At 36.4% G+C, this 25,174-nt stretch overlaps 1 protein-coding gene across 2 annotated transcripts in view; it reads right to left on the bottom strand.

The window, feature by feature from the left end:
- LOC150084099 (caskin-1-like) overlaps positions 1–25,174 on the bottom strand; it is a 258,960-nt gene that overhangs the window by 14,901 nt on the left and 218,885 nt on the right. For both annotated transcript variants that reach the window (XM_090375893.1, XM_090375894.1), the window contains 3 exons: positions 21,490–21,627; positions 14,381–14,598; positions 12,186–13,158 (listed from right to left, as the gene is read on the bottom strand). In XM_090375893.1, the coding sequence (XP_090232019.1) occupies positions 12,186–13,158; positions 14,381–14,598; positions 21,490–21,627 (1,329 nt within the window). The remainder of the gene's footprint in view (positions 1–12,185; positions 13,159–14,380; positions 14,599–21,489; positions 21,628–25,174) is intronic.

The raw sequence follows: 25,174 nt of genomic DNA, 5'->3' as shown, positions 1-25,174 counted from the left end.
TCAATCAATTTGGCCGTGGAGAGATTGTGCAAGGCTCACGGGACAGAATTTTTTTCAGCGTGGTCTGTGCTTGCTAACAGGAGAGACTGCTTCTACAGGGATGGGATACACTTAAATAGAAAGGGTGCAAGAATATTTGCTGATGCTATCAAGGCAGTGTTAGGTGGGTCAGAAAACTGCTAGTTTGGGGGGATTCACAGAATAAAAGAATAACGGTAGCCGCAGGTAGAAATGAAAATGATTCTTGCACTGCTTCTATTGTGATGAGCAGCAGCCTAGAGGGCAAGTTGCTGGGGATTTCAAGAGCTGCTGGGAGTCATAATGGAACAAGTAAAAACATGGGCTGTGTTAGGGTAACTAAGAGTAGAAACAGGTGCATGTATACTTGCATATACACCAATGCTAGATGGATAGTAAATAATATTGATGAATTTGAAGTGCTGATCAAGACATCAAAGGCAGATATTGTTGGGATATCAGAAACATGGTGTCACACAGACATGAGCAGTGCAGAATTGGAATTTGGGGAGTACAATGTGTACAGAAAGGTCAGACAGGGTAGGAAGGGAGGAGGGGTTATGCTGTTAGTTAAGAAACACAAAATCTAAGGAAGTACATCCAGTTGACACGGGTAGACAGTGCAGTACTGAGTCAGTTTGGTGTGACATAAACACTGGAAAGGGAAAATGAGAATAGAAGTATGTTATATGCCTAATGACGCTGATGAGTACAATGAACAGTTGTGCAGAGAAATAGAATGAGCTAGTAAATCAGAATGTCTTGTAATGGGCGATTTTAACTTTCCAGATATTGACTGGAATTTGTGGTTGGTCACTCGCATGCTAGCAAGACTTTTGTGGATTTATTGGAGGATTGTTTTCTACAGCAACATGTTCGAGGAGCAACCAGAGAGTAATACGCTCGATCTGATTATCAGCAGTAATATCCTCGATCTGATTATCCTAATGCATGAAGCATGCATTAGGAATTTGCAGATAAAGCAACCACTAGGTGTTAGTGATCACAGTGTACTGATATGGGATTTACTTAAAGATGTAACTACGATCAAGGGTAAAGGGAAGGGTTTTTGTTTTCGTAAAGGTGACTACAGAGGTCTCAGACAGTTTTTAAATTCTACAGAGTGGGATCAACTGATTATGTTACCAATGGTGAATTCTAAATGGGAAGCCTTCAGAGACTTAATCTTGGAGACTACTAGGCTTTTCATACCAAATAAGAAATATTATTCAAGGTTCAGGCCTAAATGGATGTCGGATGAATTAATGAGGCTTGTGGCAGAGAAGAAAAATGCATGGGATGTATATAAATTATTAGGCGACACAGAAAACTATAACAGATATAAGCTAGTCTGTAATCAAGTCAAAAATGAGGTTAGGCAGGCGAAGGCAGATTATGAGAAATCTTTGGCAAAGGATGCAAAGAAAAGCAGCAAGAATTCTTTACTTATGTAAACTGTAGAAGGGGATGAATCAGATTGGCCCACTTAATATAGATGGTTCAACTATTGATGATCCTGCTCAAGTAGCTGATAAACTGAATGAGTATTTTGCATCTGCATTCAAACGAGGAGATATTCAAGGAGGGGAGTGCCAGAAGTTTATCAAACTCTAACAGTGAGCTAAGTAATTTTGTGATAACTGAGAGCAAAGTGGAGGAGAAATTGTTGAAGTTAAACATAAAAAAGGCACCTGCGGCAGATGGAATCTATACAGTTATAATGAAGGGGCAGCAAGGGAAGTAAGCAAACCCTTAGCCATAATTATGAGAGCATCCTTTAGAGTCAGGGGAAGTCTTCATGGACTGGAGATGTGCAAATTTATCCCCAATTCACAAAGGGGGGTTCAAACGGTGACAAATAATTATAGACCTGTTAGTTTAACTTCTGTTCTGGGGAAAATAATGGAGTCACTGGTTAAAGAGGTGATACAGGATCACCTAGAGAAGACAGCAGCAATAGTTCAAACACAGCATGGGTTTGTTCAGAGGAAGTCTTGTCAAACCAATTTGATTGGATACTATGATGTGCTCACAAAGGAACTGGATGCTAAAAATAATTTTGATACCATATACTTGGATTTCAGGAAAGCTTTTGATTTGTACAGCAGTCTTGCACATGGAAGACTGCTGTACAAATTGGAGTGGTATGGCATTAAGGGCAAGTTACTTTTATTTATTTATTTTTTTTTTTTGTTAGTTGTTGGCGCATTGGCTTCTGTGGCCATATTGTACCTCCCAAAGTTTTTACATTTTCTACTCTGATCCAAGCCCGAGGCGGGATTCGAACCCGCGAGGCAAGTTACTGCAATGGATAAAGGGATGGTTGAGTGGGAGACGGCAGAGAATGGTAATAAATGGACACTGCTCTATGTGGACTAACATTATTAGTGGAGTCCCCCAGGGTTCAGTGCATTGTTGTTTTATGTATTTATCAATGATATCGATAAAGGTATATCAGGCTTAATGTACAAGTTTGCAGATGATACAAAGGTTGGCAGGGTTGTTAATGACACTAAAGACAGTATGCTACTGCAACGGGATCTAAAAAAGTTAGGCAGATGGGCTGAGAAGTGGCAACTGAAGTTTAATATTGACAAATGCAAAGTACTGCATATGGGTAGCAGTAACCCAAGAGAAATGTACCAACTCTGTGGTTCTACATTCAGGGAGATGGAGAATGAAAAAGACCTGGGGGTAATTGTGCAGTTAGATATGAAGTTCTCTAAGCAGTGCAGACAGGCTGCCAGAGCCAGTCATGCTGTTTTGTCAATGATATATAGGAATTTTACTAGCAGAGACAAGGTCAGGCCACACCTTGAGTACTGTGTATCAGTCTGGAGGCCTCATTTTAGGAAGGATGTAGAGTTGCTAGAACGAGTACAGAGAAGGACAACAAGATTCGTGAGAGGAACAAAGGGGTGTGCTTATGAAGAAAGGCTTAAGTTCTGCAAGTTGCAGCATCTGGGGGGTGCCTCCATAGCCAGGTGGGAAGGAGTAGCAGTGTGTAGCACATGCTTCTTGATTAGACCGGGGTTCGAGACAGTCACTACCAAATACGGAAAGGTCGGGGAATGACAACCGCATATCCCCAGAGCAATATGGCCTTAGTTGCTAATGCTCCTAATAACAACAACAACAAGCAGCATCTGGAGACTAGGCACCTGTGAAGTGATCTGATTGAGGTGTATAAGGCCTTAAATGGTTTGAGCAGACTCAACGCTGATGGGATAATTCCGCTTGCTCAGACTAAGAATCTGAGGGGGCACAGATTCAAATTGAGGAAAGACAGTTGTAGAATAGATGTGCAGAAGTTTGCCTTTAGCCAACGGGTAGTTGATTGCTGGAACAGACTTCCATCTGTTGTTGTGGAAATTGATAGCTTAAATAAATTTAAGGCTGAACTTGACAAACATTTGGAGTGACCAGATGAGTGAAATGGGAAGGGTTTTTTTTGGTTGATGCTGTATAAGCTTGCTTTCTTGCATCATATACCTCAACTAATGCTAATATCACTGAGATACCTAAACATGTCTATCAAACTCATTCTGCAATCATCAAAGACAACTTCAAAGATAACAGAAGTACAACTCAGAATATTTAGTTGTGAAACACTGCATCACAGAAAATATTCTAAGGGTCCACAGTATTTGCTGAGTGATGTTCAAAAAAAGAGATATGTAATTAGTGCACAACATTCCATTGGGTGTTCTGCAACACGAATCATGTATTTTATATTATTCAGGGATATTATATCACTCAAGGCCTCCGTAGCCGAGTGGTCAGGAGTGGGAGTGCAGTGGCACACGCTCTTTGAGTAGACCGGGGTTCAAGCCCCTGACTGCTAAATACGGTCGATCTGCCAACCCGCACTGGACCAGCGTGGCAGATTATGGTCCATTTCCCTCAGCATGAATTGTTGAGGAGGCTTCCATCCTGCAGTGGGTTGATAATGGCTGCAATTTATTATTTTTTTTTTTTACTTTATTATATCACTTGCCATAAATGGAAGGGTTCAGATCCAACTCCTATATCAATGCAAAGAACTTAATGAGCTTGGTTAACTACTTGCAGGAACTGTTGTTTTTTGCCATGTTTTAATAGTTTCAGACAAAATTAAGATAAATTACCTGTTTTTTTTTTTTCAGAATTTTTCTCTTGAAAAATTATCAGTTTAAGTATGGATTATTCAACTTTTTTTTTTTTTTTTTTTACATACAAATTTTCCTGCCCATTTCACCCGTGAACCTTATGAAAATGACTTTTGCATGTGATTTAATGAATTTTGCCTTGAATACATTACCACCCACTATAAGTGTAAATTACATTTGCCAGTTCATGCGGCGCCTCCGTAGCCAGGTGGGAAGGAGCAGCAGTGCATAGCACACGCTTCTTGATTAAACCGGGGTTCGAGCCCGTCACCACCAAATACGGAGGATGCGGAAAGGTCAGGGAATGACCACCGCATATCCCCGGAGCAATATGGCCTTAGTTGCTAATGCTCCTAAAAACCAAATAACAAACAAACAACAACCAGTTCATGCTGAAGTATCTTGGCCTCTACATCTAACAGCCACCACTTTCCATATTCAATGCAGTGTTCAAAAATCACATCCTCACACAGTAATGGAATAACTATTTAACCAGAATGCTAGCCAAAGTACACAACTTGACCCCAGTGAAGTGCCACTAGCCTCTTTTTAATGCCTCTTGGCCTGCTCAAGCTGATGGAAAATACAGATTAATTAATCTTTATTGTATGTAAAAATACCACCATACAACATATCCATCCCACCAGATGTACCTTTCCAGATTTACAATTCACTCCATAACCAGTCAGTGAAAAACCTGTTTGTGACATGAAGCACTATTTTATCTGTGTTTGAATGCAAGGAGATAGCAATTACTTATCTCAACATTCAAGCAGTGTTCGATGGCACAGAAAGTGCCTGGCATGCCAATCTGTTTCAACAGTTGTACAACATTTGAAGCAAAGCTTCAAACCAAAGAAGGCACTCTAATGAGAACAATCTCTTTCAGAATCTCCAAGGTTTATTAATAATATTAATAATAAATCCTCTCTGGATTATTATTTACTGCCCTAATTATCCCTCTTATACAGAACCCTAACAAGTTGCTCACGTATGCAGACACCAAGTGCTCACACAAATCATCCCTGGTACAGACTCCAGAAAATCATCCATGCTGTGACCACCAATCTCAAACTCATTATAAAATACCTCAGCCAATTTGGTCTACATGTCAATCCCCCTCCCCCAAGTAAGGGAGTATGGTCTAATCAAACAATGCCCTGCTATGCTTCATTCCACGATTGGAAACACACTGATCCCCACAGATTTCATCTATACAGATCTTGGAATTACTTTCTGACCCCAAGCTCCACTTCCACAAACAGCATGATAAACTTGTTATGCTGGCAACCTGTCTACAATGGATTGTTTGAGAACACCTCATTAGTTTACAAGTATATGTGTGTTATGTGTATTTATCTATCTGCTTGCAGCTATTGTGTTAATCCCACTGTCAGCCATGAAGGGCAAACTGCTGTTACTCCAGGTATAAGGGTGGCAATACAGATTCTTTCCAATTTTGATTCCAGTGGGCAGGAGCGGCAGTGCGTAGCACACACTTTTTGATTAGACCGGGGTTCGAGCCCATGACCACCAAATACGGAAGATGCGGAAAGGTCAGGGAATGATCACTGGAGCAATATGGCCTTAGTTGCTAATGCTACTAAAAACCAAATAATAACAACAATAACATCCCTCCTACTTCTCTCTCTCTTAGGGTAACTCAGAAATTTTTTTTTGGCTGGTGCAGCATAAGCCTCAGGCTTCCTTGCACCATATGGCTAATAATAATAATAATAACAACATCATTGAAACATAAATGGCACAGTACACCTTATCACATTATGAGAATCAGAATTATTCTAAAAAGTAATTCAAGCTAGACAGTAGCTAAGGAAATTTTGACAACTCTACAATTGTTTGTCAGTTCATTATAGAAGTGAGACCTTTGGCAAACAGAAACATAGATCTGTAATCTGCTTTCTATTTCTCCAAGGAAAGAATTATTAAGGAATTTGAGATCAGTATACTATATGGATAGGACTACCCATTCTAGAACATTCTTGAAGAATTTCAAGTATCATTAGTATTCGTAATGCAGAAATTTCAGGGTGCTCAATAACTTCACAAAGAAAAATGTGGGGGGGAAAAAGTGGAAGAATGGGCCATGAAAGATTGCCATGTACAGTAGCAAAACTACCACACCAGAAGGTCTGCTACTATGTGTTGTGAAGAATTAGTGAAAACACAAGTTGATTTAGTACAGTTGTTAGAGAGCACAGATGTGGTTCTGCTATCTTCCAGACATCAGAAGCACAAAAAAATTTCCTGATTTTTCCAGAAGAAATGACGGCAAAAACAGAGGAACTTTTGACTATGAGCTATAATAACCAGACTGGTTTATCTCCAGATCGGTAACATGATGGTCTCAGTCACTGCCTCCCAAAGAAGGTAAGGATGCAGACATCTGCTGGAAAAGGTGATGCTATAGACTTTCTGTAACTAGTGTGATATGATCCCCACCAGTTATTTGTGAAAGGGCACCACATTTAGTCAGCACATCTCCCCAATCTTTTGACCCATTTGAATGAAGGTGGAAACAGTAAAAAATTGCCTGACAATTTTTGTCCTGCCACACAGATGACAAAGCAAATGAATAAAAACTGAGCATATAAAATAAAATAAACCAGACTATTTCTTTGCTTTTAAATTTCTTTATTCTTTTTTATTTCTTCAGCAACCTTTCAATTACTTTTAATTTATGTAAAATGGCAGTAATGAGCTCAGTTGCTAAGCACTTCTCATACTGACACCTATACTCTAGATTATTTTATTTCATATTCTCACTTTTTATTATTCATTAGTAGTTTGGCTTTGCACTATGAGGGCTCAAAGCCACTATGGGTTAATTTTTCACTGCATAAGGGCCACCATTGTGCAAATCTCTTGCATCAGCATGCTCAAATTATTTATCACTTGTGATTTTTTTTGATGCGTTAATTTGTTTTTAACACTTGAAACTCATGATTCCACAACCAACATCATCTTGCAGCCTTCCGACAAGATGGGACCTCAACGGTCTCTGTCTGTCTGTTTTGATTTTGTTTCACATATTGAACAAGTTGTTGTTATGGTTGGTTTTCAGTAACATTATATGATATTTCACATTATTCAGTTTCAGCCTTATCAATGGGTGGCCATCTAAATTTATTAAGTGGCTTGTAAATTAGCAGCTTTTGCCTTTTATCACGTATTCTAAATTATCTGTCATATCTCCTTCTGCAACATCTTTATTCTTAATTTAGTTTTCTCATCTAACCATTTGAATTTGAATCTATGCCCCCTCAGATTCTTACTCTGAGCAAACATAAGAATCCCATCAGCATTGAACCTGCTCAAATCAATCAAGGAGCTATACACCTCAATCAAATCACCTCACAGGTGCCTAGTCTCCAGATGCTGCAACTTGCAGAATTTAAGCCTCTCTTGGTAAGAGCACCCCTTTGTTCCTCTCATCTTGTTGTCCTTCTCTGTACTCGTTCTAGCAACTCTACATCCTTCCTAAAATGAGGCCTCCAGACCTATACACAGTACTCAAGGTGTGGCCTGACCACTGCCTTATACAAAGGGATAATCACCTCCTTGTCTCTGCTAGCAAAATTCCTATATGTCATTGACAAAACTCCATGACCGGCTCTGGCAGCCTGTCTGCACTGTCAGAGAACTTCATATCTAACTGCACAATTACCCCCAAGTCTTTTTCATTCTCCACCTCCTTGAATGTAGTATCACAGAGTTGGTACATTTCTCTTGGGTTACTGCTACCCATAAGCAGTACTTTGCATTTGCCAATGTTAAACTTCAGTTGCCACTTCTCAGCCCATCTGCCTAAACTTTTCTAGATCCTGTTGCAGTAGCATAGTGTCTTTAGTGTCATTAACAAACCTGCCAACCTTTGTATCATCTGCAAACTTGGACATTAAGCCTGACATATCTTCATTGATATCATTGATAAATACACAAAACAACAATGGGCCCATCACGGAACCCTGGGAGACTCCACTAATATTAAGCTGCTGCCAACTAAGTTTATATTTTTAACCTGGAATCATCAATGTGATCTGAAAGAAGAGACAACCTTGAAATTGATCACACCCTAGTGAGCAGGAGGTAAGCTAAATAGAAATAGCTGTTCCTTTCACTGTCTTGAGAGTTGCCCAGACATCATCATGCAGTGAGTTGTGCAAGTAATGTCCAATCACTGTTCACTGGAGCTAATTCACTAATCAGCATAAATTCAGTGAGACATGAATTTGTACTCAATTTTGATCACTGTGCCCAAAAGCCACGCATAAAATCAAGTATGCTGGATATTATGAGGTGCTGAGCTTTAAGGGTCCTTTTGAAAAAAGGAGCTTGATACTTTTCCACCATGGTTTGCACCAGCGAAGAAATAAAAATCCTTTCTTTCCCTGATTTGAACTGCTGTGATATTATATATCATTTTTAGTCATTCTGTATGAGAAGCAAAGATGCTTAATTTGCAACCCATGATGATCATTCTCCACCAGTTCTGTTGCATGGGCTTCTGACTCCAAATAGTAACATTCTCTGAGGAATTTCCAACTTACTCCAAATATAAGGATTCACAGTTGTTGGCAGGCTAAAACCAATGTTCATTTGTGCTGGTGCTTCTCTCCTTTGTGCACAGGTCACCACAACTTGCACAATGGCTACAAACCTACCTGCAAGCCATCTGGCAACAGCACTGGGTGGACTCCACTAAAGCAGACATCACACGGAAATTCTTGCCAAATATCCAAGCAGTATATCTACAATATCCATCACAATTCTCCCCAGGCCAGTACGCCGCTTACCTCCTCACAGGACATGGTGCAATCCACAGAAAACTGACCATGTTTGTAAATCCACTGTGCATATGCGGTTTCCCCTGAAACATGGGACCACCTGCTGCACGAATGAGAGTTCTATGAAGACCTCCGTAGCCTCCTCATAACCAAACTGCACTTCATCCCAAAAAATCAGGAACAGTACCTTCTACAAAAGAAAGAATCATAGAGAGCTTTCTACAAATACAATCAAGAGTCTCTTTGCCAGATGTATGATCCTCCCACACCCTGCCAACCACAGCCAAGTGGATCCAACATAGCTGCAACCCTTCTGATACCATCACCAACATGTGACCACAAGCTCTGATACCCCTGACTACTAAGAGACTAATGGACAGTATCTCAACCACGTGGACCCAATATAGCCACAACCTCGCAGACACTACTGCCATCAAGTGACCGCAAAGCATCGATCACCAAGAGACAACTGGATGGAAAACACGCGTCCCAACTGTGACTAAGCTGTATATCCTTGACTTGGACCTTACCAATCGTCAAGTGACAAATGGATGGGACACGCATCCCAAGTGCGACCAAACCACATATCTCTGACATGAACCTTACTGGATGGGATACTGCTCCCATGGGTGACTTCCTGAATCCTGGATGAGATTACCACAATAACAAAGACTTAACACAGCTCTGCTGTTGGCCATCTTGGTTCTCCAAATCACGCTCCCTTGCATGGTCCTATCTTCCCTTCCCCCGGTGATGGGCCCAATCTCCCCTTCCCCCTTGCTCCCCTCTTCTTCCTTTCCTGGTGGAGCATGGGCCTGTCCCACTGATCATTGATACTCTGGGGCAACCTTCCCTATTGTCTCTATACTTCTGTCTCTCACCCACCAGTCTTCAATCTTCCTTCCCTCTCTAGTATCTCACAACTAGCATTTAATCCTTGTCAAAACTACACAAACCCCTCACTCAAAATGTTTAACTCTACCCTGCATAACTAATATCTCTTTTGGCATGACCAAATTTCTAGCGTTTCTCCCCCCCCCTTTAGGTGCTAGCCACTGAAATCTCAGGAAATTACAGGGCAGGACCTGCCAGAGTAAATATCTAAATACTGGTGTACCTGGTCTGCCTCTACGAGGTATAGTGTGGGCAACAGTGGGTTCCATTAGTGACCCAATGGCTAAAAGGCCAGATGAAAAACGGTACCAAAATATTACACAGCATAATAACCATACATTTTTAAATCTCTGGCCTCTACAGTGTTCTCTATCACACCGCAATGTATACTATGCAGAGATGGGGAAATTCCTGGTGCTGTTAGACCCGAAACACACTATACCTTCAAGCTGCTACTGGGTACCTGGTCTGCCTCCACGAAGCCAAGTGTGGGCAACGTTGGGCCCAGCAGGAGTCTAGCAGTTAAATGGCCAAATGAACAGCGAAACACAACACTACACTTATACAATATCCATACACTTTTAAATCTTTGGCCTTCCCAGCGAACTGGTACACCTACAATGAAAGCAATGCGGAGATGGGGGGAAACCCCTGGTGCCATTTGACACTAAACTACTTTACACTTTACCTTTAAGCTGATCAAAATTAATTGCATGTTCTCTCTGTCTCTCTCTCTCTCTCTCTCTCTCTCTCTCCAACCATACATTGTTGCGTATGGTTTGGTCACCAACATTATAATGGTTCTTTAAAGATTTAACGGATGCACCGTTTTCAAACTTTTGAATAATTAAGTTTTTGTTTAATTTGAAAGTACAACTCTTGCGTTTGCCTATCATTTTCACAATTTCTAAAAGAAAAAAAATTTTTCGACATCCCTGACATAAATAACGAAACAATTTTTCCTTTTACGGTGCAACAGAACACAACAATCGACGACGCAATGCACTAAATCAAACTAAACATTTGATCTCTTTTTTTTTTTTTTTTTTTGTTTGTTTTGAGCGGCAGGTGTGAAGACAGCAGAGTTTGCAAGATAATAGGTACACTAATCTCCCAATGACGACTTTAAACACCGGTTCTTGTCGCTTATTTATGACTTGCAAAATATCTGTTTATACCTATTCTAGCTATTACTTGAATTTTATGATTTCTGGTTGATTTTTTTTTTTTTTTTTTTTTTAATTTGGAGTCTTGAAGTGCCCTGGTTAATCCAATCCAATAAATCAAGTCTGCTGTACTTTATTATTACCGTATTTAAATGTTGGTAATGTCTTACTGTGTGTTTCATTTATCAATTAAACTTTATTATACGTATGTATGTACAAGAAAATCACATTATTATGGGGTCAGCAGGGGTTCGCTTATATCCGCAGTTTCAGCCATCCATGGCAGGTCTTGGAATGTATCCCCCATGGATACGGGGGGGGGTCTTACTGTATATTATATAGTATATATTGTAATTAACACTCATAACAATGCTGAAATGTTATCAAATTACCTATAAGGAATTATAAGGAACTTTAATTATTTAAAGTTCCTTATAATTAGATTATAGGTAATCCTCATAATTAGATTATTAATAGTATTTTTCTAAAAAAAATGTACCTCAAACCAATGTTCCAACCCCACAAGCCTGAAGATGGGAAACAGCAAGTTCCCAAAACATAGCCAGAATTGTTTTAGTGTTTGGCACTGAGATATTTCAATTATTCAAATTGAAACATTTCAATAACAATAACTACATGATATAATAGTGTAGTCTCCATTAATTAATTATCTCACAATGATGAACAATCACACAGATCCCGACTTCCAATTACTTACCACAAACTATAAATGCCCATTACTGTTATCATCTATCAACATTATAAATTAGAGTAATTCTAGAAAAGAAGATATAAGAAATATATGCTTAAGAAAGCACTATTACGAACACAAGTGGCGGTGGAAGATGACAGTTTTTTTTTTATTATTATTTTGGTTGCTTTTATGTGCAACTCCACCAACATCTTGAAGATAAACACTGAAGAAAATGATATGACTTCTAAAATATGAATTTGATTCTCTCTTATTAAGCCAGTAATACCTTATAAACAGTGTGCAGTCCTTAACCCATTTAGTATGTCTTTTTCACCCTATTCTTTACGATATGAATAAAAATTTTAACTGCTTAAAAACTATGCATGCAACACAAATTGATAATATTAACACAGATTTTTTTCATTAGGATTCATTAAAATCCTCTGTCTTTACCAACCTGGACTTGCAGACTTGCTGGACTTTCTTAAAGTCGATGAAGGAGAAAGTACCGGGGAAGAGGAACTATCCATCATTAAAGCTGGATGGGTTTTAGTAGTCCTCTGCTTAATGGTACCCACATTTTCATTGGCAAATGGTAACGAATTCGATTCAGTGCTTGAAGTGGAAATGTTAGAGTCTGCAGAGTCTTTTCTTCGTTGGCGGAACTTTGGAGTGCTATGAAGTTCTTCTAATTGCACTGAATCTTTGGCACATGGGAGGTCCCCAATTGCTGGGAGCACAGAATCACCTTCTAATTCATGGAGGGCTGATGGTAAAGGAGAAGGTGGGGGTGGAAAGTCTTCGGTCAGAGCAGGGGAGACAGATCTGTCCTGAACATTTGGAGGAGGGGGCAGGTCAGTTTCCCTTGATGTAGTTATACTAAAATGAGTAGTCAAGCCTTTTACACAAGTTGCAAAGGCCTCATCCTTCATAACTTCTAAACTACGTTCTACAGAAGGATCACTTTTGATTGAATTGGTCCGTTTTGGAGGTGGAGGTGGATTTCTTTTCCCTCTTAGTGTTCCATACATTGGTGATGAACTGCCACTAGTTGCCCAGGAATGCTGAGGTGATGACCAGGTATCAGCATTATGTGTAGTAGTCTTCAAAGAGGTCTTGCACTCATCTTCTGGTTCAGAATTTATTTCTGGATCAGACTGGCGAGTTTTTGCTACAATTTTTGCCACTGGTCTAGGTTTAACCATTCCCTTTGGTCGATGAAGAGTTGCTGTTCCATCACTTTCAAATAGCAAATAGTGATCATTATGGACGCTAAGTTCACTATCAGTATCATATCCATGATGTCGCCAAGCACTAATTGTATCATACCAACAATCTGGACCATTGTGGAAACTAGGATGCATAACTGTAGAAACAGAATCATCCATATCTAGGCTTTCCAAGGAGCGGCCTCGGCTGGAAGATTTTACCTGAAATTTTAAACATACAAGAGGGTAAATGTCTGCATTTTATAAAAACAACATTGCATTTTATCTGCATTTTATCAAATCAGAAGAAAAATTTCTAAAAGTCAGGGGGGTTTCCCTCCAAGTGAATTAAAAACCTGATGCCTCATGTTGGCATCATGATTCAGTGAATATGTTAAACAGAAAACAAAGAAAATAAAACCAAGCAATGTTTTGTTTAGTAGCTCAAGAATGATCAACAGATCAGGTTTTACAAGTGAGGTCCAGTAAGTTATATTTACTTAATATTTTGTATATTAAAGCTTTTCAGTAAAAAGCGCTTAAAGAGTAATCTCTTTATGTACTTCTTATTACATTACATTAGTATAAAGCAATCATTGCAAATGACTCAGGAATCAGATTAGAAAGGTATCTGTGAATGTTTGTGCAGGTTTAAATTGTTTTATTTCAAATGGAAAGGCACTGCTGTATCCAAAATTTATATTAGAAAGAGTAATAAAATAATTAGGACTAGTTCTTTTAATTTAAAATAATTAGTGCTAATTATCTATAAATTTAAATCAATCAACAAGTTGAATGATTTATATTTTCTCCTGCACATAAAGCCCTTCAAAAAATATATTAAACAATTTATGATGGGCTTATGACCAGTTTACATAAAATTAATATATCATATGTATAAAATGATTTTAAGTAGAATAATCATTTTATGGGCATTTGGGTAAATTTTTCCTTTTGCTTACCAGTAATCAGATGTATTATTTCAGGATGCCAAAATAAGGAAAAGTATAAAAAAAAAAACATTCTTTATGGCATACACACATCAAAAAACACCATTTCTATAGAAACTTAACATGGTGTTTCAGCTTCCTCTTTTTTTTTTTTTCCGGCTATAATCAATTGATTGTGAAACATTTTTTTATTTTTCTGGATAACAAGAAAGCCTTGTTTCTAATAATGTTTCCTGATCTTGTCATTTAATATAATATCAGAATTAAGAATAAATTATTAAAAGTTGCCATTTAAATTATTTCTGGTCTTTTCTCCACCAAGTTGATTGGTGAAGTAAAAGCACAACATGCTTGCACTTGTTATAATTTTTTATTTTTTTGTGCACCTGCTAGTCAGTCAATTTCAAAGTTAATAAAGATATTAAAAGACTTTCTTTTTTTAATGCTGTCTCATATTTATTAGGTCAGCTATAACAAAACACTATATTTGTTACCTGAATAGCCACTACATTAGGCTGGTAAAGGCTGCCACCATGGGTAGGGGAATGAAGCTCTCTGGCAATGAAATGATGAAAGCCATCACCTTTGGGAGGCGACTGCTGGAATGTCTTGAATTCAGGTATACTGGAAGTCTCTGTTGTTGGAGACAATTTGGCACGGGCTGTAGTAATGGCAACTTCCTGACTATGGTAGGGATATGAAGGCACATTGCCTGCAAATATGCAAATTATAAGAACCTGAAGAATCTACACGTAAACTAGAAAAAATATAATTCACTTATTTTAAAATGGCAAATGAATGAGACACTTTCCAAATGAGTGCCAGATTAAATTTGTGATATAAAACAACAAATAAAAACAAACCAACACAAGAAAACAGACATTATTTAAGGTTAATTCATCAGAACTTTCCCAAATTAATAGGGGCTTGGCTTGGAGATTAACAATAAATCGTCCAGAAATATTAACTTTGGAAAATGATCTTTGCAAAGAGAAAAAAATGCTTTTAAATCCTACTTGTACATACATAAAATAAAAAACCAAAACCATTTTTCCCCACAATAATTATATGTTATATGTTTATATAATTTATAGCATAAATGTATCTAATTTTACAAGGAAGGCTAATGAAAAGAATGCATTTGGGTTATAACTGGCTTTCTTCCTTCTTCCAGTTACAGAAGAAAAGTCATTAATAATGTGCATACTTTTGTACTAATGAGTTTTCTTTGTAGATGTAATTCTTTTGGTTCCAATCAAAAGGAAAGATTAACTACATTGATTTCTTTCACTAATGAACACTATGCCATTAATTGTAATTAAACTACATTAGTCTTACAAGAAAAATGTTCAGAGATCAATATTCCTATCTTGAAATCACTTTTAACTTTTGCCAATTAAGATTAAATGCAAAAAAAAAAAAAAAAAAAAATCAAACATTTATTCAGAAATATATTTTCAACTCTGCATTTACTGCAACGAAAAGATTAAATAATATTCTCATAAAAAATGCTAATGGCAGCTGAAGTGCTTCACAAAATACAGCTAATTACAGAAACAGGTGAACTATTAATTATATGAATACGTGTGAGGGAACAAAATGGTTACATCATGTTATCTAGAATTGTGTTTAAAGGAAAAAAGTTTCCGATTTATATTATGGGACAGACATATGGTAAAAGCCAAATTAACAACTTTATTGTTATAATACCCATGCATCCATAGCACCCATTCAGTCAACAATGGGCTGTGCATTATTTATTTATTTATTTATTATTATTATTGTTATTTTATTTATTTTTATTTATTTTTTTGGTAGTATACAGACTCAAATGTACAACAAGAGACCATGTGGCCCAGAGGAATGAAAAAGAAATCACACTTTGGAAATAGTCTCTAACAATAAACCACCTGTAGGGTGAGATCCCTAAACATGGATTTGAATCAGGAATCTATGACTAAATCCTGAATACAACATGCATGCATGTCATCGGGCATACTAGTATGCAACCAAATTCAGACGAAAGTTATCTGTGAATGAAAGGTGGTAAAAGTATAGAAAACGCCTGTTATTTTCTGAATTCATAGAGAAGCTGGTTTTATACCAAAAGAAAAGATAAAAGCAATCCAATGAAACCAAAATAACAAAAAATTAAAGGCAAATCATAAGAACTGCAATTAACAGAACTTTACAATCAGGATTTTCTTTTTATCACTTTTATGATCAGGCTGCATATATTCACACAGCAAAATACTTGTAACAGTTAAAAACTAAAGAACCATAAAGATTTATCTGTATATAAATATCACCTAAAAGAGGATTTAGAATACAACACTTCAAAAATCAGATAAAGTGAACTACAATAATTAATTAAACAAAAACAAGGTTATGGATTTGATCTGGCATCTCCAAATCAAAAATCCAGCCCATTAAGACCACTCATCCTCTCCCTTTCCAGTTCTGAAAGGAAACAAACAAAAAAATAATAATAATAATAAAAATAACTTAGGAAAAGCTATTTTCCAAGGAAATCAATATTTATTAATCATAACTAACCAATTATAAAAAAAAAAAAATTCTTCATAAGTTTTTTTTAATCCGACTCAAGTTCCAAAATGCTAATTAATGCTAATGTTATTATAATGCTAATGATAATGTTATTATCATTAGCATTAGCATGCACTATATAAACCACTAAATACCTCGCCAAATAATTATTCAAATACCTCTCCAAATGATTATTCAAGTTTAAGCAACTACAGAAGGCAAAATTATTGCAAAAATGGAATGGAACAAACTGACATTATATCTGTTACGTGCACCAATTGAAGGAATGAATGAGTAACGTGACAGATGTGCAAAAATCAAAAATGTTCTCAGTTATAAATAAGTTTTTTTTTTTTGAAAAGCCCATTTCTTGTTATCAGCTTACTAAATATATAAATTGCGCATTATTACTATTTGCATATTATTAGCATTAGTATAGGCACATGACGCAAGAAATCAAGCATTTGGTGGTCACGGGCTCAAACACTGGTCTAATCAAGAAGCGTGTGCTATGCACTGCTGCTCCTGCCCACCTGGCTACGGAGGTGCCATATGAAAATGTATATATGCAAATGTGCCTAAAAAAAAAGTAGTCAAGATTTTTAACTGATACAAATACTCTGATCATCAAATTCACCAGCTAAACCTCCAAAGTTTATCTCAAGAAATTAGAAAAATACTTATGAAATATCACCAAAAGTTGGGCACAAAACTTACAATTTTATTTATTGAAAGTGGTTTATTAAAAACATAATTACAAAAAAAATAATAATAATAAAAAGATGAGGAGCAAAAGCATTAACCTTTCCACAGATGCCTCAAATGAATCTCATATCACAACTATTCACAATGAATCTTTAAATTATCAAAACGTATAATTTTCCTCAGTGGACAAACATTCATAGAGACACAGTGCACAAAAAAACATATAAAATAGCACATTACAAAGTAGTTAAACATGCCAAAAAATTCTGTTTTCCATGTTTTCCCCCTCTTCCCCATCAAATTCCTGTGCTGCTTCTTCAATGATATGCCAGAAAGTTTTTACTGTCAAAAGCTACCTCCTTTATCTTAATTTGCATGTCAATAGAGTATACAAAGAAAACTGTTCTTTTCCCATAGCATTTTTAATATGGAAGTCTTTCTTGAGGTATCATAGTGGTTGGTTGTGGGGAGGGGAGTTGGTGCAACTACTACAACCATGTTGCACCAATTCATATTGATGTATTCATCGATGCTGCGCCAAGGACAAATGCTCAACAAACACCTCTCCACATCTTCTATCCTCAGCCAATTTTTTTCAATCTGCCTCTTCTCCTCAACTTTTCTCTCCATCATGTCCTTCATCAATCCTTCACCTCACAACACACATCCAATCCAATTTCTCTTATACCTTCTGATTATTTTCAAACATCTCTTCTCACCTACCCTTCTCAAAAACTTATTTTCCACTTTACTGAATCATCTTATTTTTTATATCTTCCTCTATATGCAATCTTTCCAAATTTTAATATCTTCCATCCTTAGTATCCATACTCCATAAAGTATCACACTCCATACCAGATATTGTAAACCAATCTTTTCCTTAAACCAATTCCTAATTTCTCGTTCATGTAATTTCTGTTCGTCCAATACTTGTTCGTGTGTTCTATTTTCTATACTCCAACTTCAATATTTAACCTACACCTTTATATTCTGACTCTTAACCTTTGTTTTCTCAATATTCATTCTCATTGCACACTTATCACAACTTTCCCTTTAGCTTATTAACCACTGATTTCTGAAATCCTTCCTCAAGTTTACCCTACACAATTCTCAGTCATCTATATTTCTTCTTCAACATATATATTAAACAAAGTCAGGTACAAGCACCACTGTTTCATGCCTCTTCACAAAATAATAGAGAAAACAACACATTGCAGACATTGAACTTTTCACTGAAGCAAAACAAAAAATAAACAAAACCAAATGCTTTTCATTTCCATGTTTCATTCATATTAAATTTTACCATTAACCATATCATCCAAATCTGCTTATGACTAAGTTTCCTTCAAATCTCTTGACCACTGATAAGGATACCAAGAAAGGCATCTAAAAATAAAAAAGCTGCATGTTAATTGTATCTATAAATGCAATTAATGTGCAGCTTTTTTATTTTATACTGAATATTTTCAATAATACAAAATTATATCAATCTTGACTTCAAGAACTTGATAAATTGTACAGCAAGACCTCTCTAAAGCAGATACCACTATGTCAGAAGAAAGTGCCCACTATAAAGAGGTGGTGTCCGCTTTGCAAAAGTCTGTGTAGCCAGCTTCAATAATTCAGAAAAATGAAACTTACTGTAACTGGTTGCTCACTCACTTTTTTTTTTTTTTTTTTTTTTTATTATTATCACTGTAATGTGTTTCACTTAATTAAATTTTAATAAATAACACAATTTGTAATAAACACATAATTAAACTTTTTGTAAAAATGAACATAAATGACTGTTTGGAGCGTTTAATTTTGGCAATTTCATTATGAATAATTACACCACTTACTAGTTTTAGTCCATATTCATTTTTTTTTTTTAATAGGATATTCCCCTCTTTAATGGGCTAAAACCTTCGCTTTTTAAATTTCTGCATACAACTTGCTGCAAACAAGAAGAAATTTCATTTCTTAAAAAATCAGCGAACAATCAACATAATGTCTAAGAAAATTTTTTAGGCATTATATTGATTTATTAATAAATTTATTAGGCATTATCGGAAAATACCAGTATCCCGAAGGAAAATCAAGCACATATGAACTTCACATGTATCTGCTTATATGATCACCATTTCCCATTGCCAAATGAAAGTGGTATTGTGAGAGCAAGTGAAAACTGTCACTGAACTCAGTGGCGCCTCCGCAGCCAGGTGGGAAGGAGCAGCAGTGCGTAGCACACACCTCTTGATTAGACCGGGGTTCGAGCCAGTCACCACCAAATACGGAGGATGGGGAAAGGTCAAGGGAATGACCACCGCATATTCCCGGAGCAATATGGCCTTAGTTGCTAATGCTCCTAAAAACCAAATAACAAACTGAACTCAGTCAAAAAGTTGAATACCACTCTTGCTAAAGCAGTTATGATAGTAATGTCAAGCATCACACAGCATTTTTATCAAATGTACAAGGTGAGTACAAACATCCTTTACAAAATTAAAGTGTGAATAGGATCCAGGATACGAATCGGAAACAACTTCCAAGTGATATTTTTTTTCAAATATATACTTCAAGTTTTTTTTTTTCACCAATCAGAAAATGTGCACGCTGCAGTAGATGGTAGCACAATTGCAAAACTATAACCATGGAGAAATTTATAAACAAAATTCCATCCTCTGATGTAACATTAAATGTTTGGTTTGGATTTTATTGGCGCATTAGCAACTAAGGCTATAATGCACCAAGACCAGGTAAACATTAAATGTTACACACTTGTTTGACCTTAACATATTAGGTGCATGACTGGAATGTCATCATACAGATTTCCCTTGGCTTTGCATAAAACTTCCTTGAACCAGATCCACTGTGCCCTCACTGACTTGTTTGGCCACTACCTCTGCCAAGATAACTGCACAATCAGACATCCTTTATGAATTTTTCTTACCACTGCAGAATTGTAGGTCTTCTTGGTGGCTTCTTTTTAAACAATGTTCAAAATTTATGCATAACAGTGGCACACTGCAGCTTGTTGAACCAAAGTATGCACTGCATTTTCTCAGAATTGGTAAATTCCACCACAATTACAGTTTTGTGATTATACTGTAGAGCACACTTTACTAGCTGGTTAATAAAAACTTGAAGTATCATCTTAAAGTGGTTTTGGATTTGTATCACATATTTTCAAATTTTTATTCAGCAATCAGAAAATTCTATCCTATACAATAATGTTTTAGTTTTGTAAAGGAGGTTTGTGAATATTCCATGTTTGTAGACACAGAAAATCCTCATAAGCTACTGGTCAAAAATTATCTTTTGAGCAAATTTGTTGGTAGAGGTTTTTTTTTTTTTTTTTTGAAAGAAACGTGTTATGGCTCTTCTTTTTTTTTTTTTTGGTGTGTGTACGTGTGTGTGAGTACATACCACAAACTGAATCAAATAAGTTTATAAACATTCCATACCAGTAGCTGACCAACAAAGCATACATGTCAATTACCATTGAAAGTGTCCCTTCTGAGGAGGCTGAAAATACCAAAAGGACACCCATTAAAGTGTCCATGTCCATATTAGAGGATGTCTGTTTTGGAAAGATCATTTAACATGTAATTTCTAATACTTCTGACCAGGCCAAGCCTGAGTGTCCAAAACAAGAGGTTTAGAGAGGGATGTCTGTTAAGGAAGGCTTCACTGTAATGGAAAATCATAACGCAAACTTGAGTGAAATAAGTGAAACAAAGAAAACTTCCTGTAAAACCATAAAGAAGTCATTTTCTGTAAGGTTAATGGTAAAACCATGGCAATGGTAAAATTGTATGGTAAAACCATACAATTTTACTGATATGCAGTAATAGCATAATTGTGGAAGTGATTATTTCCTACTTTATAGTAGATCAACATTTTTGGGATAAGTGACTTCCTACTGTCTTCTATTCTATATTGTGATCTCTGACCACCAGTGAATAACTTTTACTTAATGAAACCCTTCACTAACACAACATGATTGCAATCAAACTGTAAACACAGTGTTTTTTCTATCTTAATCTGGAGCGTGAATTTGATCTGTGCCCATTTTTTGACATTTTTTTTAATTTGTTTATTATTTTAGTGATTAAATAACTGGATAACTAAGGTATATTTTTTTATCACTATGAAAGGAATTTATTTAATGTTTATTTTTCAATTCTGACAATCTGACACTTCTTCAACAGACAGAAAAATAACACTTGAATGATTAAGATTTCATACTTTTGACTATTTTTCTCAGCCCTCCCCAATACAAAAAAGTACGAAAGGACATCACAATTACGAGAGGTAGAGTGTGGACAAATGACATTCAGCTGGCTTAGCAAACACCTTGTGTATTTACCTAAATTAGCCGGGCGAGGAAGGGTTGTTATACCACTGCCAGGTAAGTCCTGAGAATCAGGTATATGACTGGACCGTCGGATACCATTGGTAATGTCTTTCACCCTCTTAATAGCAAGCATTATCTTCTTTTGATGACCTGAAAGTATCAAATAATTACTCATACATTCTGAATTTAAAAGTCATGTTGTCATGTGTGTGTGTGTGTGTGTGTGTGTGTGTGTGTGTGTGTGTGTGTGTGTGTGTGTGTGTGTGTGTGTGTGTGTACATAACACGAACTGAATCCTGAATAAATGAGTAGAAAAATAATACTATATTTAAAAATTTTTAGTAAATAAATTTTAATTTAAATTACAATTTTAAAGTTTTATTTTTAAAATTATGAAATGCAGTCACAACAAATTATGTATCTGCCCTTTACAAATTTTAAAATATTTATCAACTCATATGTTAACTGGTTAATCTCATATGTTTGGTTTTTTTTTTTTTTTTTGCTTATTTTTTAGATTTTTTTTATAGCCCAGGTATATGTTCTAGACAAGAGCATTTTATAAAGATAAATTTACAAATAAGTTTGGCAATATTTTCATTAATTATTGTGAAAGCACTGGAAACACACCACAATATGGTATCATATCTTTTATATGCAATTAAATTAATAGTTAAATTCTAACTCTTAATATATGTTCCCAAGACCAAAGATCAAATTTTACCAAATATTTAGTAATACAGGTAGTCCCTTAGCTTACAACATTCTAACTTATGATATCTGGAATTACAACATTCAAAAATTTATGGAATGACATTTACTCCGATGAGCCAAAACATTATGACCAGCAAGATGTTATGCAAATCGAAGCAACTAGGGCACATGCGCAGGTCAGGACACAGTATAAAAAACACCTGATACTGAGCTCCGTTAATCAGTGTTACTCTTGTTCTTCAGATGGAAAAGGCAGCATATTTAAGTGAGTTTGACAATTGTTGTTATTTGGTTTTTAGGAGCATTAGCAACTAAGGCCATATTGCTCCGGGATATGCGGTGGTCATTCCTTGACCTTTCCGCATACTCCGTATTTGGTGGTGACGGGCTCGAACCCCGGTCTAATCAAAATGGCCAGATGACTGGGTCAGAGCATATCCGAAACAGCACGGCTGGTGGGGTGCTCACGGTCAGCCATGGTTAGTATTTGATTTGATTTGGATTTTATTGGCACATTACCGACTAAGGCTATAATGCGGCAAATCCAGGTCATATATAGAAAGTTAAACATTCAGTGACCTAATTAGTTAGGCCACCATGTCAAGTTATAATAACATAGATATAAAAAGTATAAAAGTAAAACATATATCAACAAAGAAATAACAATAAAAGGTAAATTTTAAATACGAGTAAAAAGGTTTACTGATTTTAGAAAGCTAAAACAGCAGACACGTGGTCATTGTCGGATAAAATCTGACTGAGTGTATAAGGCTCAGCCAGATGGCTAAAAGCGGTAAAATAAAAATCACATTTGTGTCTAAAACGTGGACACTCGGTTAAAATGTGACGAATTGTGGGGGGGGGGTATTTATTTTATGTTTTCTTTTTCCTTTATTCTCTTATATATATTATTCCTCTTTTTTATTATATCCCCCTTCCCCCCACTTACACATCTGACTTATGACTTCTCAAAAGAATTCAGGTTCAGGGGAATCTCTTTAATTATGTGTAATTCCCTTCAGGTTGGCTGAGTGTTCAGAATAACAATACACACCAAATATTATAAAATATTGTTTATTGTACATATTTACAACAGGATAAATGATCAATTTTTAAACACATAATAATATTTGACATTATCGTTTACTTAATACTTGTTATAAGTTATTAGGCATATCAGTTTACATTGGTAGGGTTACTTCTCTCTATACCATATGATTAATAACACTTTAGGGAAATTGTTAATATTACTCCTTTTCTTACATATGATTAATAATTCTTTTAGAAAATTTTGTTAAATATTACTCTTTCAATACAAATCAGATTCTTACTCTAAAGATTAATTTGAGTATCTATACTCATACCCTCTGATTTATTTAATACCTTCTTCTTGCTTAGAGATATAATTGGCAGACTTTCTCTAATCAAAGTTAACTTATACAATTGACATTATCTTTCAGACTAGTGTTCTCCATTTGGCTATGACTACAACAAATTAAGTTATTAGACTCTTACTGGACCCTTACATTACAACAGGGCCTACATACAGTAATATAATTATTCCTAATATCTCTCCTATTCTTCCCTTCCAAAATTTTCTTTAATTATACATCTGCTAAAACAATACGATTATCATATATCTATCTATTTCCTTTTGTTTAACGTCTTTCAACACTAATTCTTCACTAATCTATCCTTACATTATGTACTTCTTTGTATATTTACCACATTATCTTTCTTAAATTTCTTTTAATTTATTATCAGTGTCCTTACAATCCATTATATATGTACGAGGGCACTAACATAATCTAGCCACTTACTTATTGAACTCGGCGGGACGTTGCCGTATGTCTTTCCATCTTTCCCGTCAGGTACCGCGTATCTTCACCGTCTGGAGCGGCATCTTACAATTTCCGGAGAGTTTGGCATGGGTTGTAGGGCTGCTATGTAGATCTCGGCTTCATTCATTCTGCCTGCTTGATGTATTTCTTCTGTTCCAGTATGGCTACTCTCATGTCGGTCGGGCTTCAGATTCCATCCGGTTCTGCACTTCGCTTTCCAAAATTTTTAGGTATCTTGGTTCTTAACACGGTGCTTGATTTTTACCTTTCTTTTGGTGTGAGATCCCTTTTTATTTCTCTCTCTTCACTAATTCTTCTCAACCTCCTAGACATTTCAACGAGCTAACGTTGACTATGTTTTTCCTCCTTGTCCACTTACTTGTCATGGGCACTTACTAACAACACTTCTTTTTTTTTCCATTTCTTTTACTGTTCGATTTCCCACTACACTACATTACTCTATGCTCTTCTACACTCCTGCATACTCTTTATCTCTCCCCTACACTCCCCTTAAACTTCTCTATCTTCTTTTCCACACCCCCCTTAAACTTCTCTATCTTCTTTTCCACACCAACAATCCGTTTTTTCTTTCTGCCTCTACAATTTTTCATTCCTCCTCCCTTTTTGTTCTCTTCCTCTCTAAAATTCCTCTAAAACTCTCTACATCATACTCCCAGGATGCCATGCCTATTTCTGAGGCTCTATCCAATTCTATCATTACTATCCAACTTTGTTAGTATTTTTTCTCAGACTGCCCTATAGCACGTGTCTCAATCTTCTTTTTGAATATTCCTCCTGTTCCGTTCCCAGACCGTATACCCTTTGATGTTAACTGACCATCCCTCTAAAACACTCAATCTCATATAATGCCTTGCCTTCAATAGCGTCGGAAAACACGCACTCCACTCTGGTAACCACCGCGTCTAATTAGGAACCGATTGCTGGACAAGTACCCACTTCCTGTTTGTTCTGACAGTGTTCCGATTAAAACAAATGCCTTGACTGGACTAATCCCTACTCCTTTTCCAGTGAAAGTCTCCGACAACCTTTTTTCGCCTGTTCGTAAATGACCACCTGTTGCTTTGCCCACAGCCCTTGTTTGTCCCCGAATATGTTGGTAGTTGATAGCTTTGTCCCTGCTA

This window comes from Mastigoproctus giganteus, chromosome 6 (genome assembly GCF_048544385.1).
Source record: "Mastigoproctus giganteus isolate SK-2022 chromosome 6, ASM4854438v1, whole genome shotgun sequence".
Taxonomy (NCBI): Eukaryota; Metazoa; Arthropoda; class Arachnida; order Uropygi; family Thelyphonidae; genus Mastigoproctus; species Mastigoproctus giganteus.
Note: the sequence above shows the minus strand (reverse complement) of the source record. Positions and strands in the feature narration are given on the sequence as shown.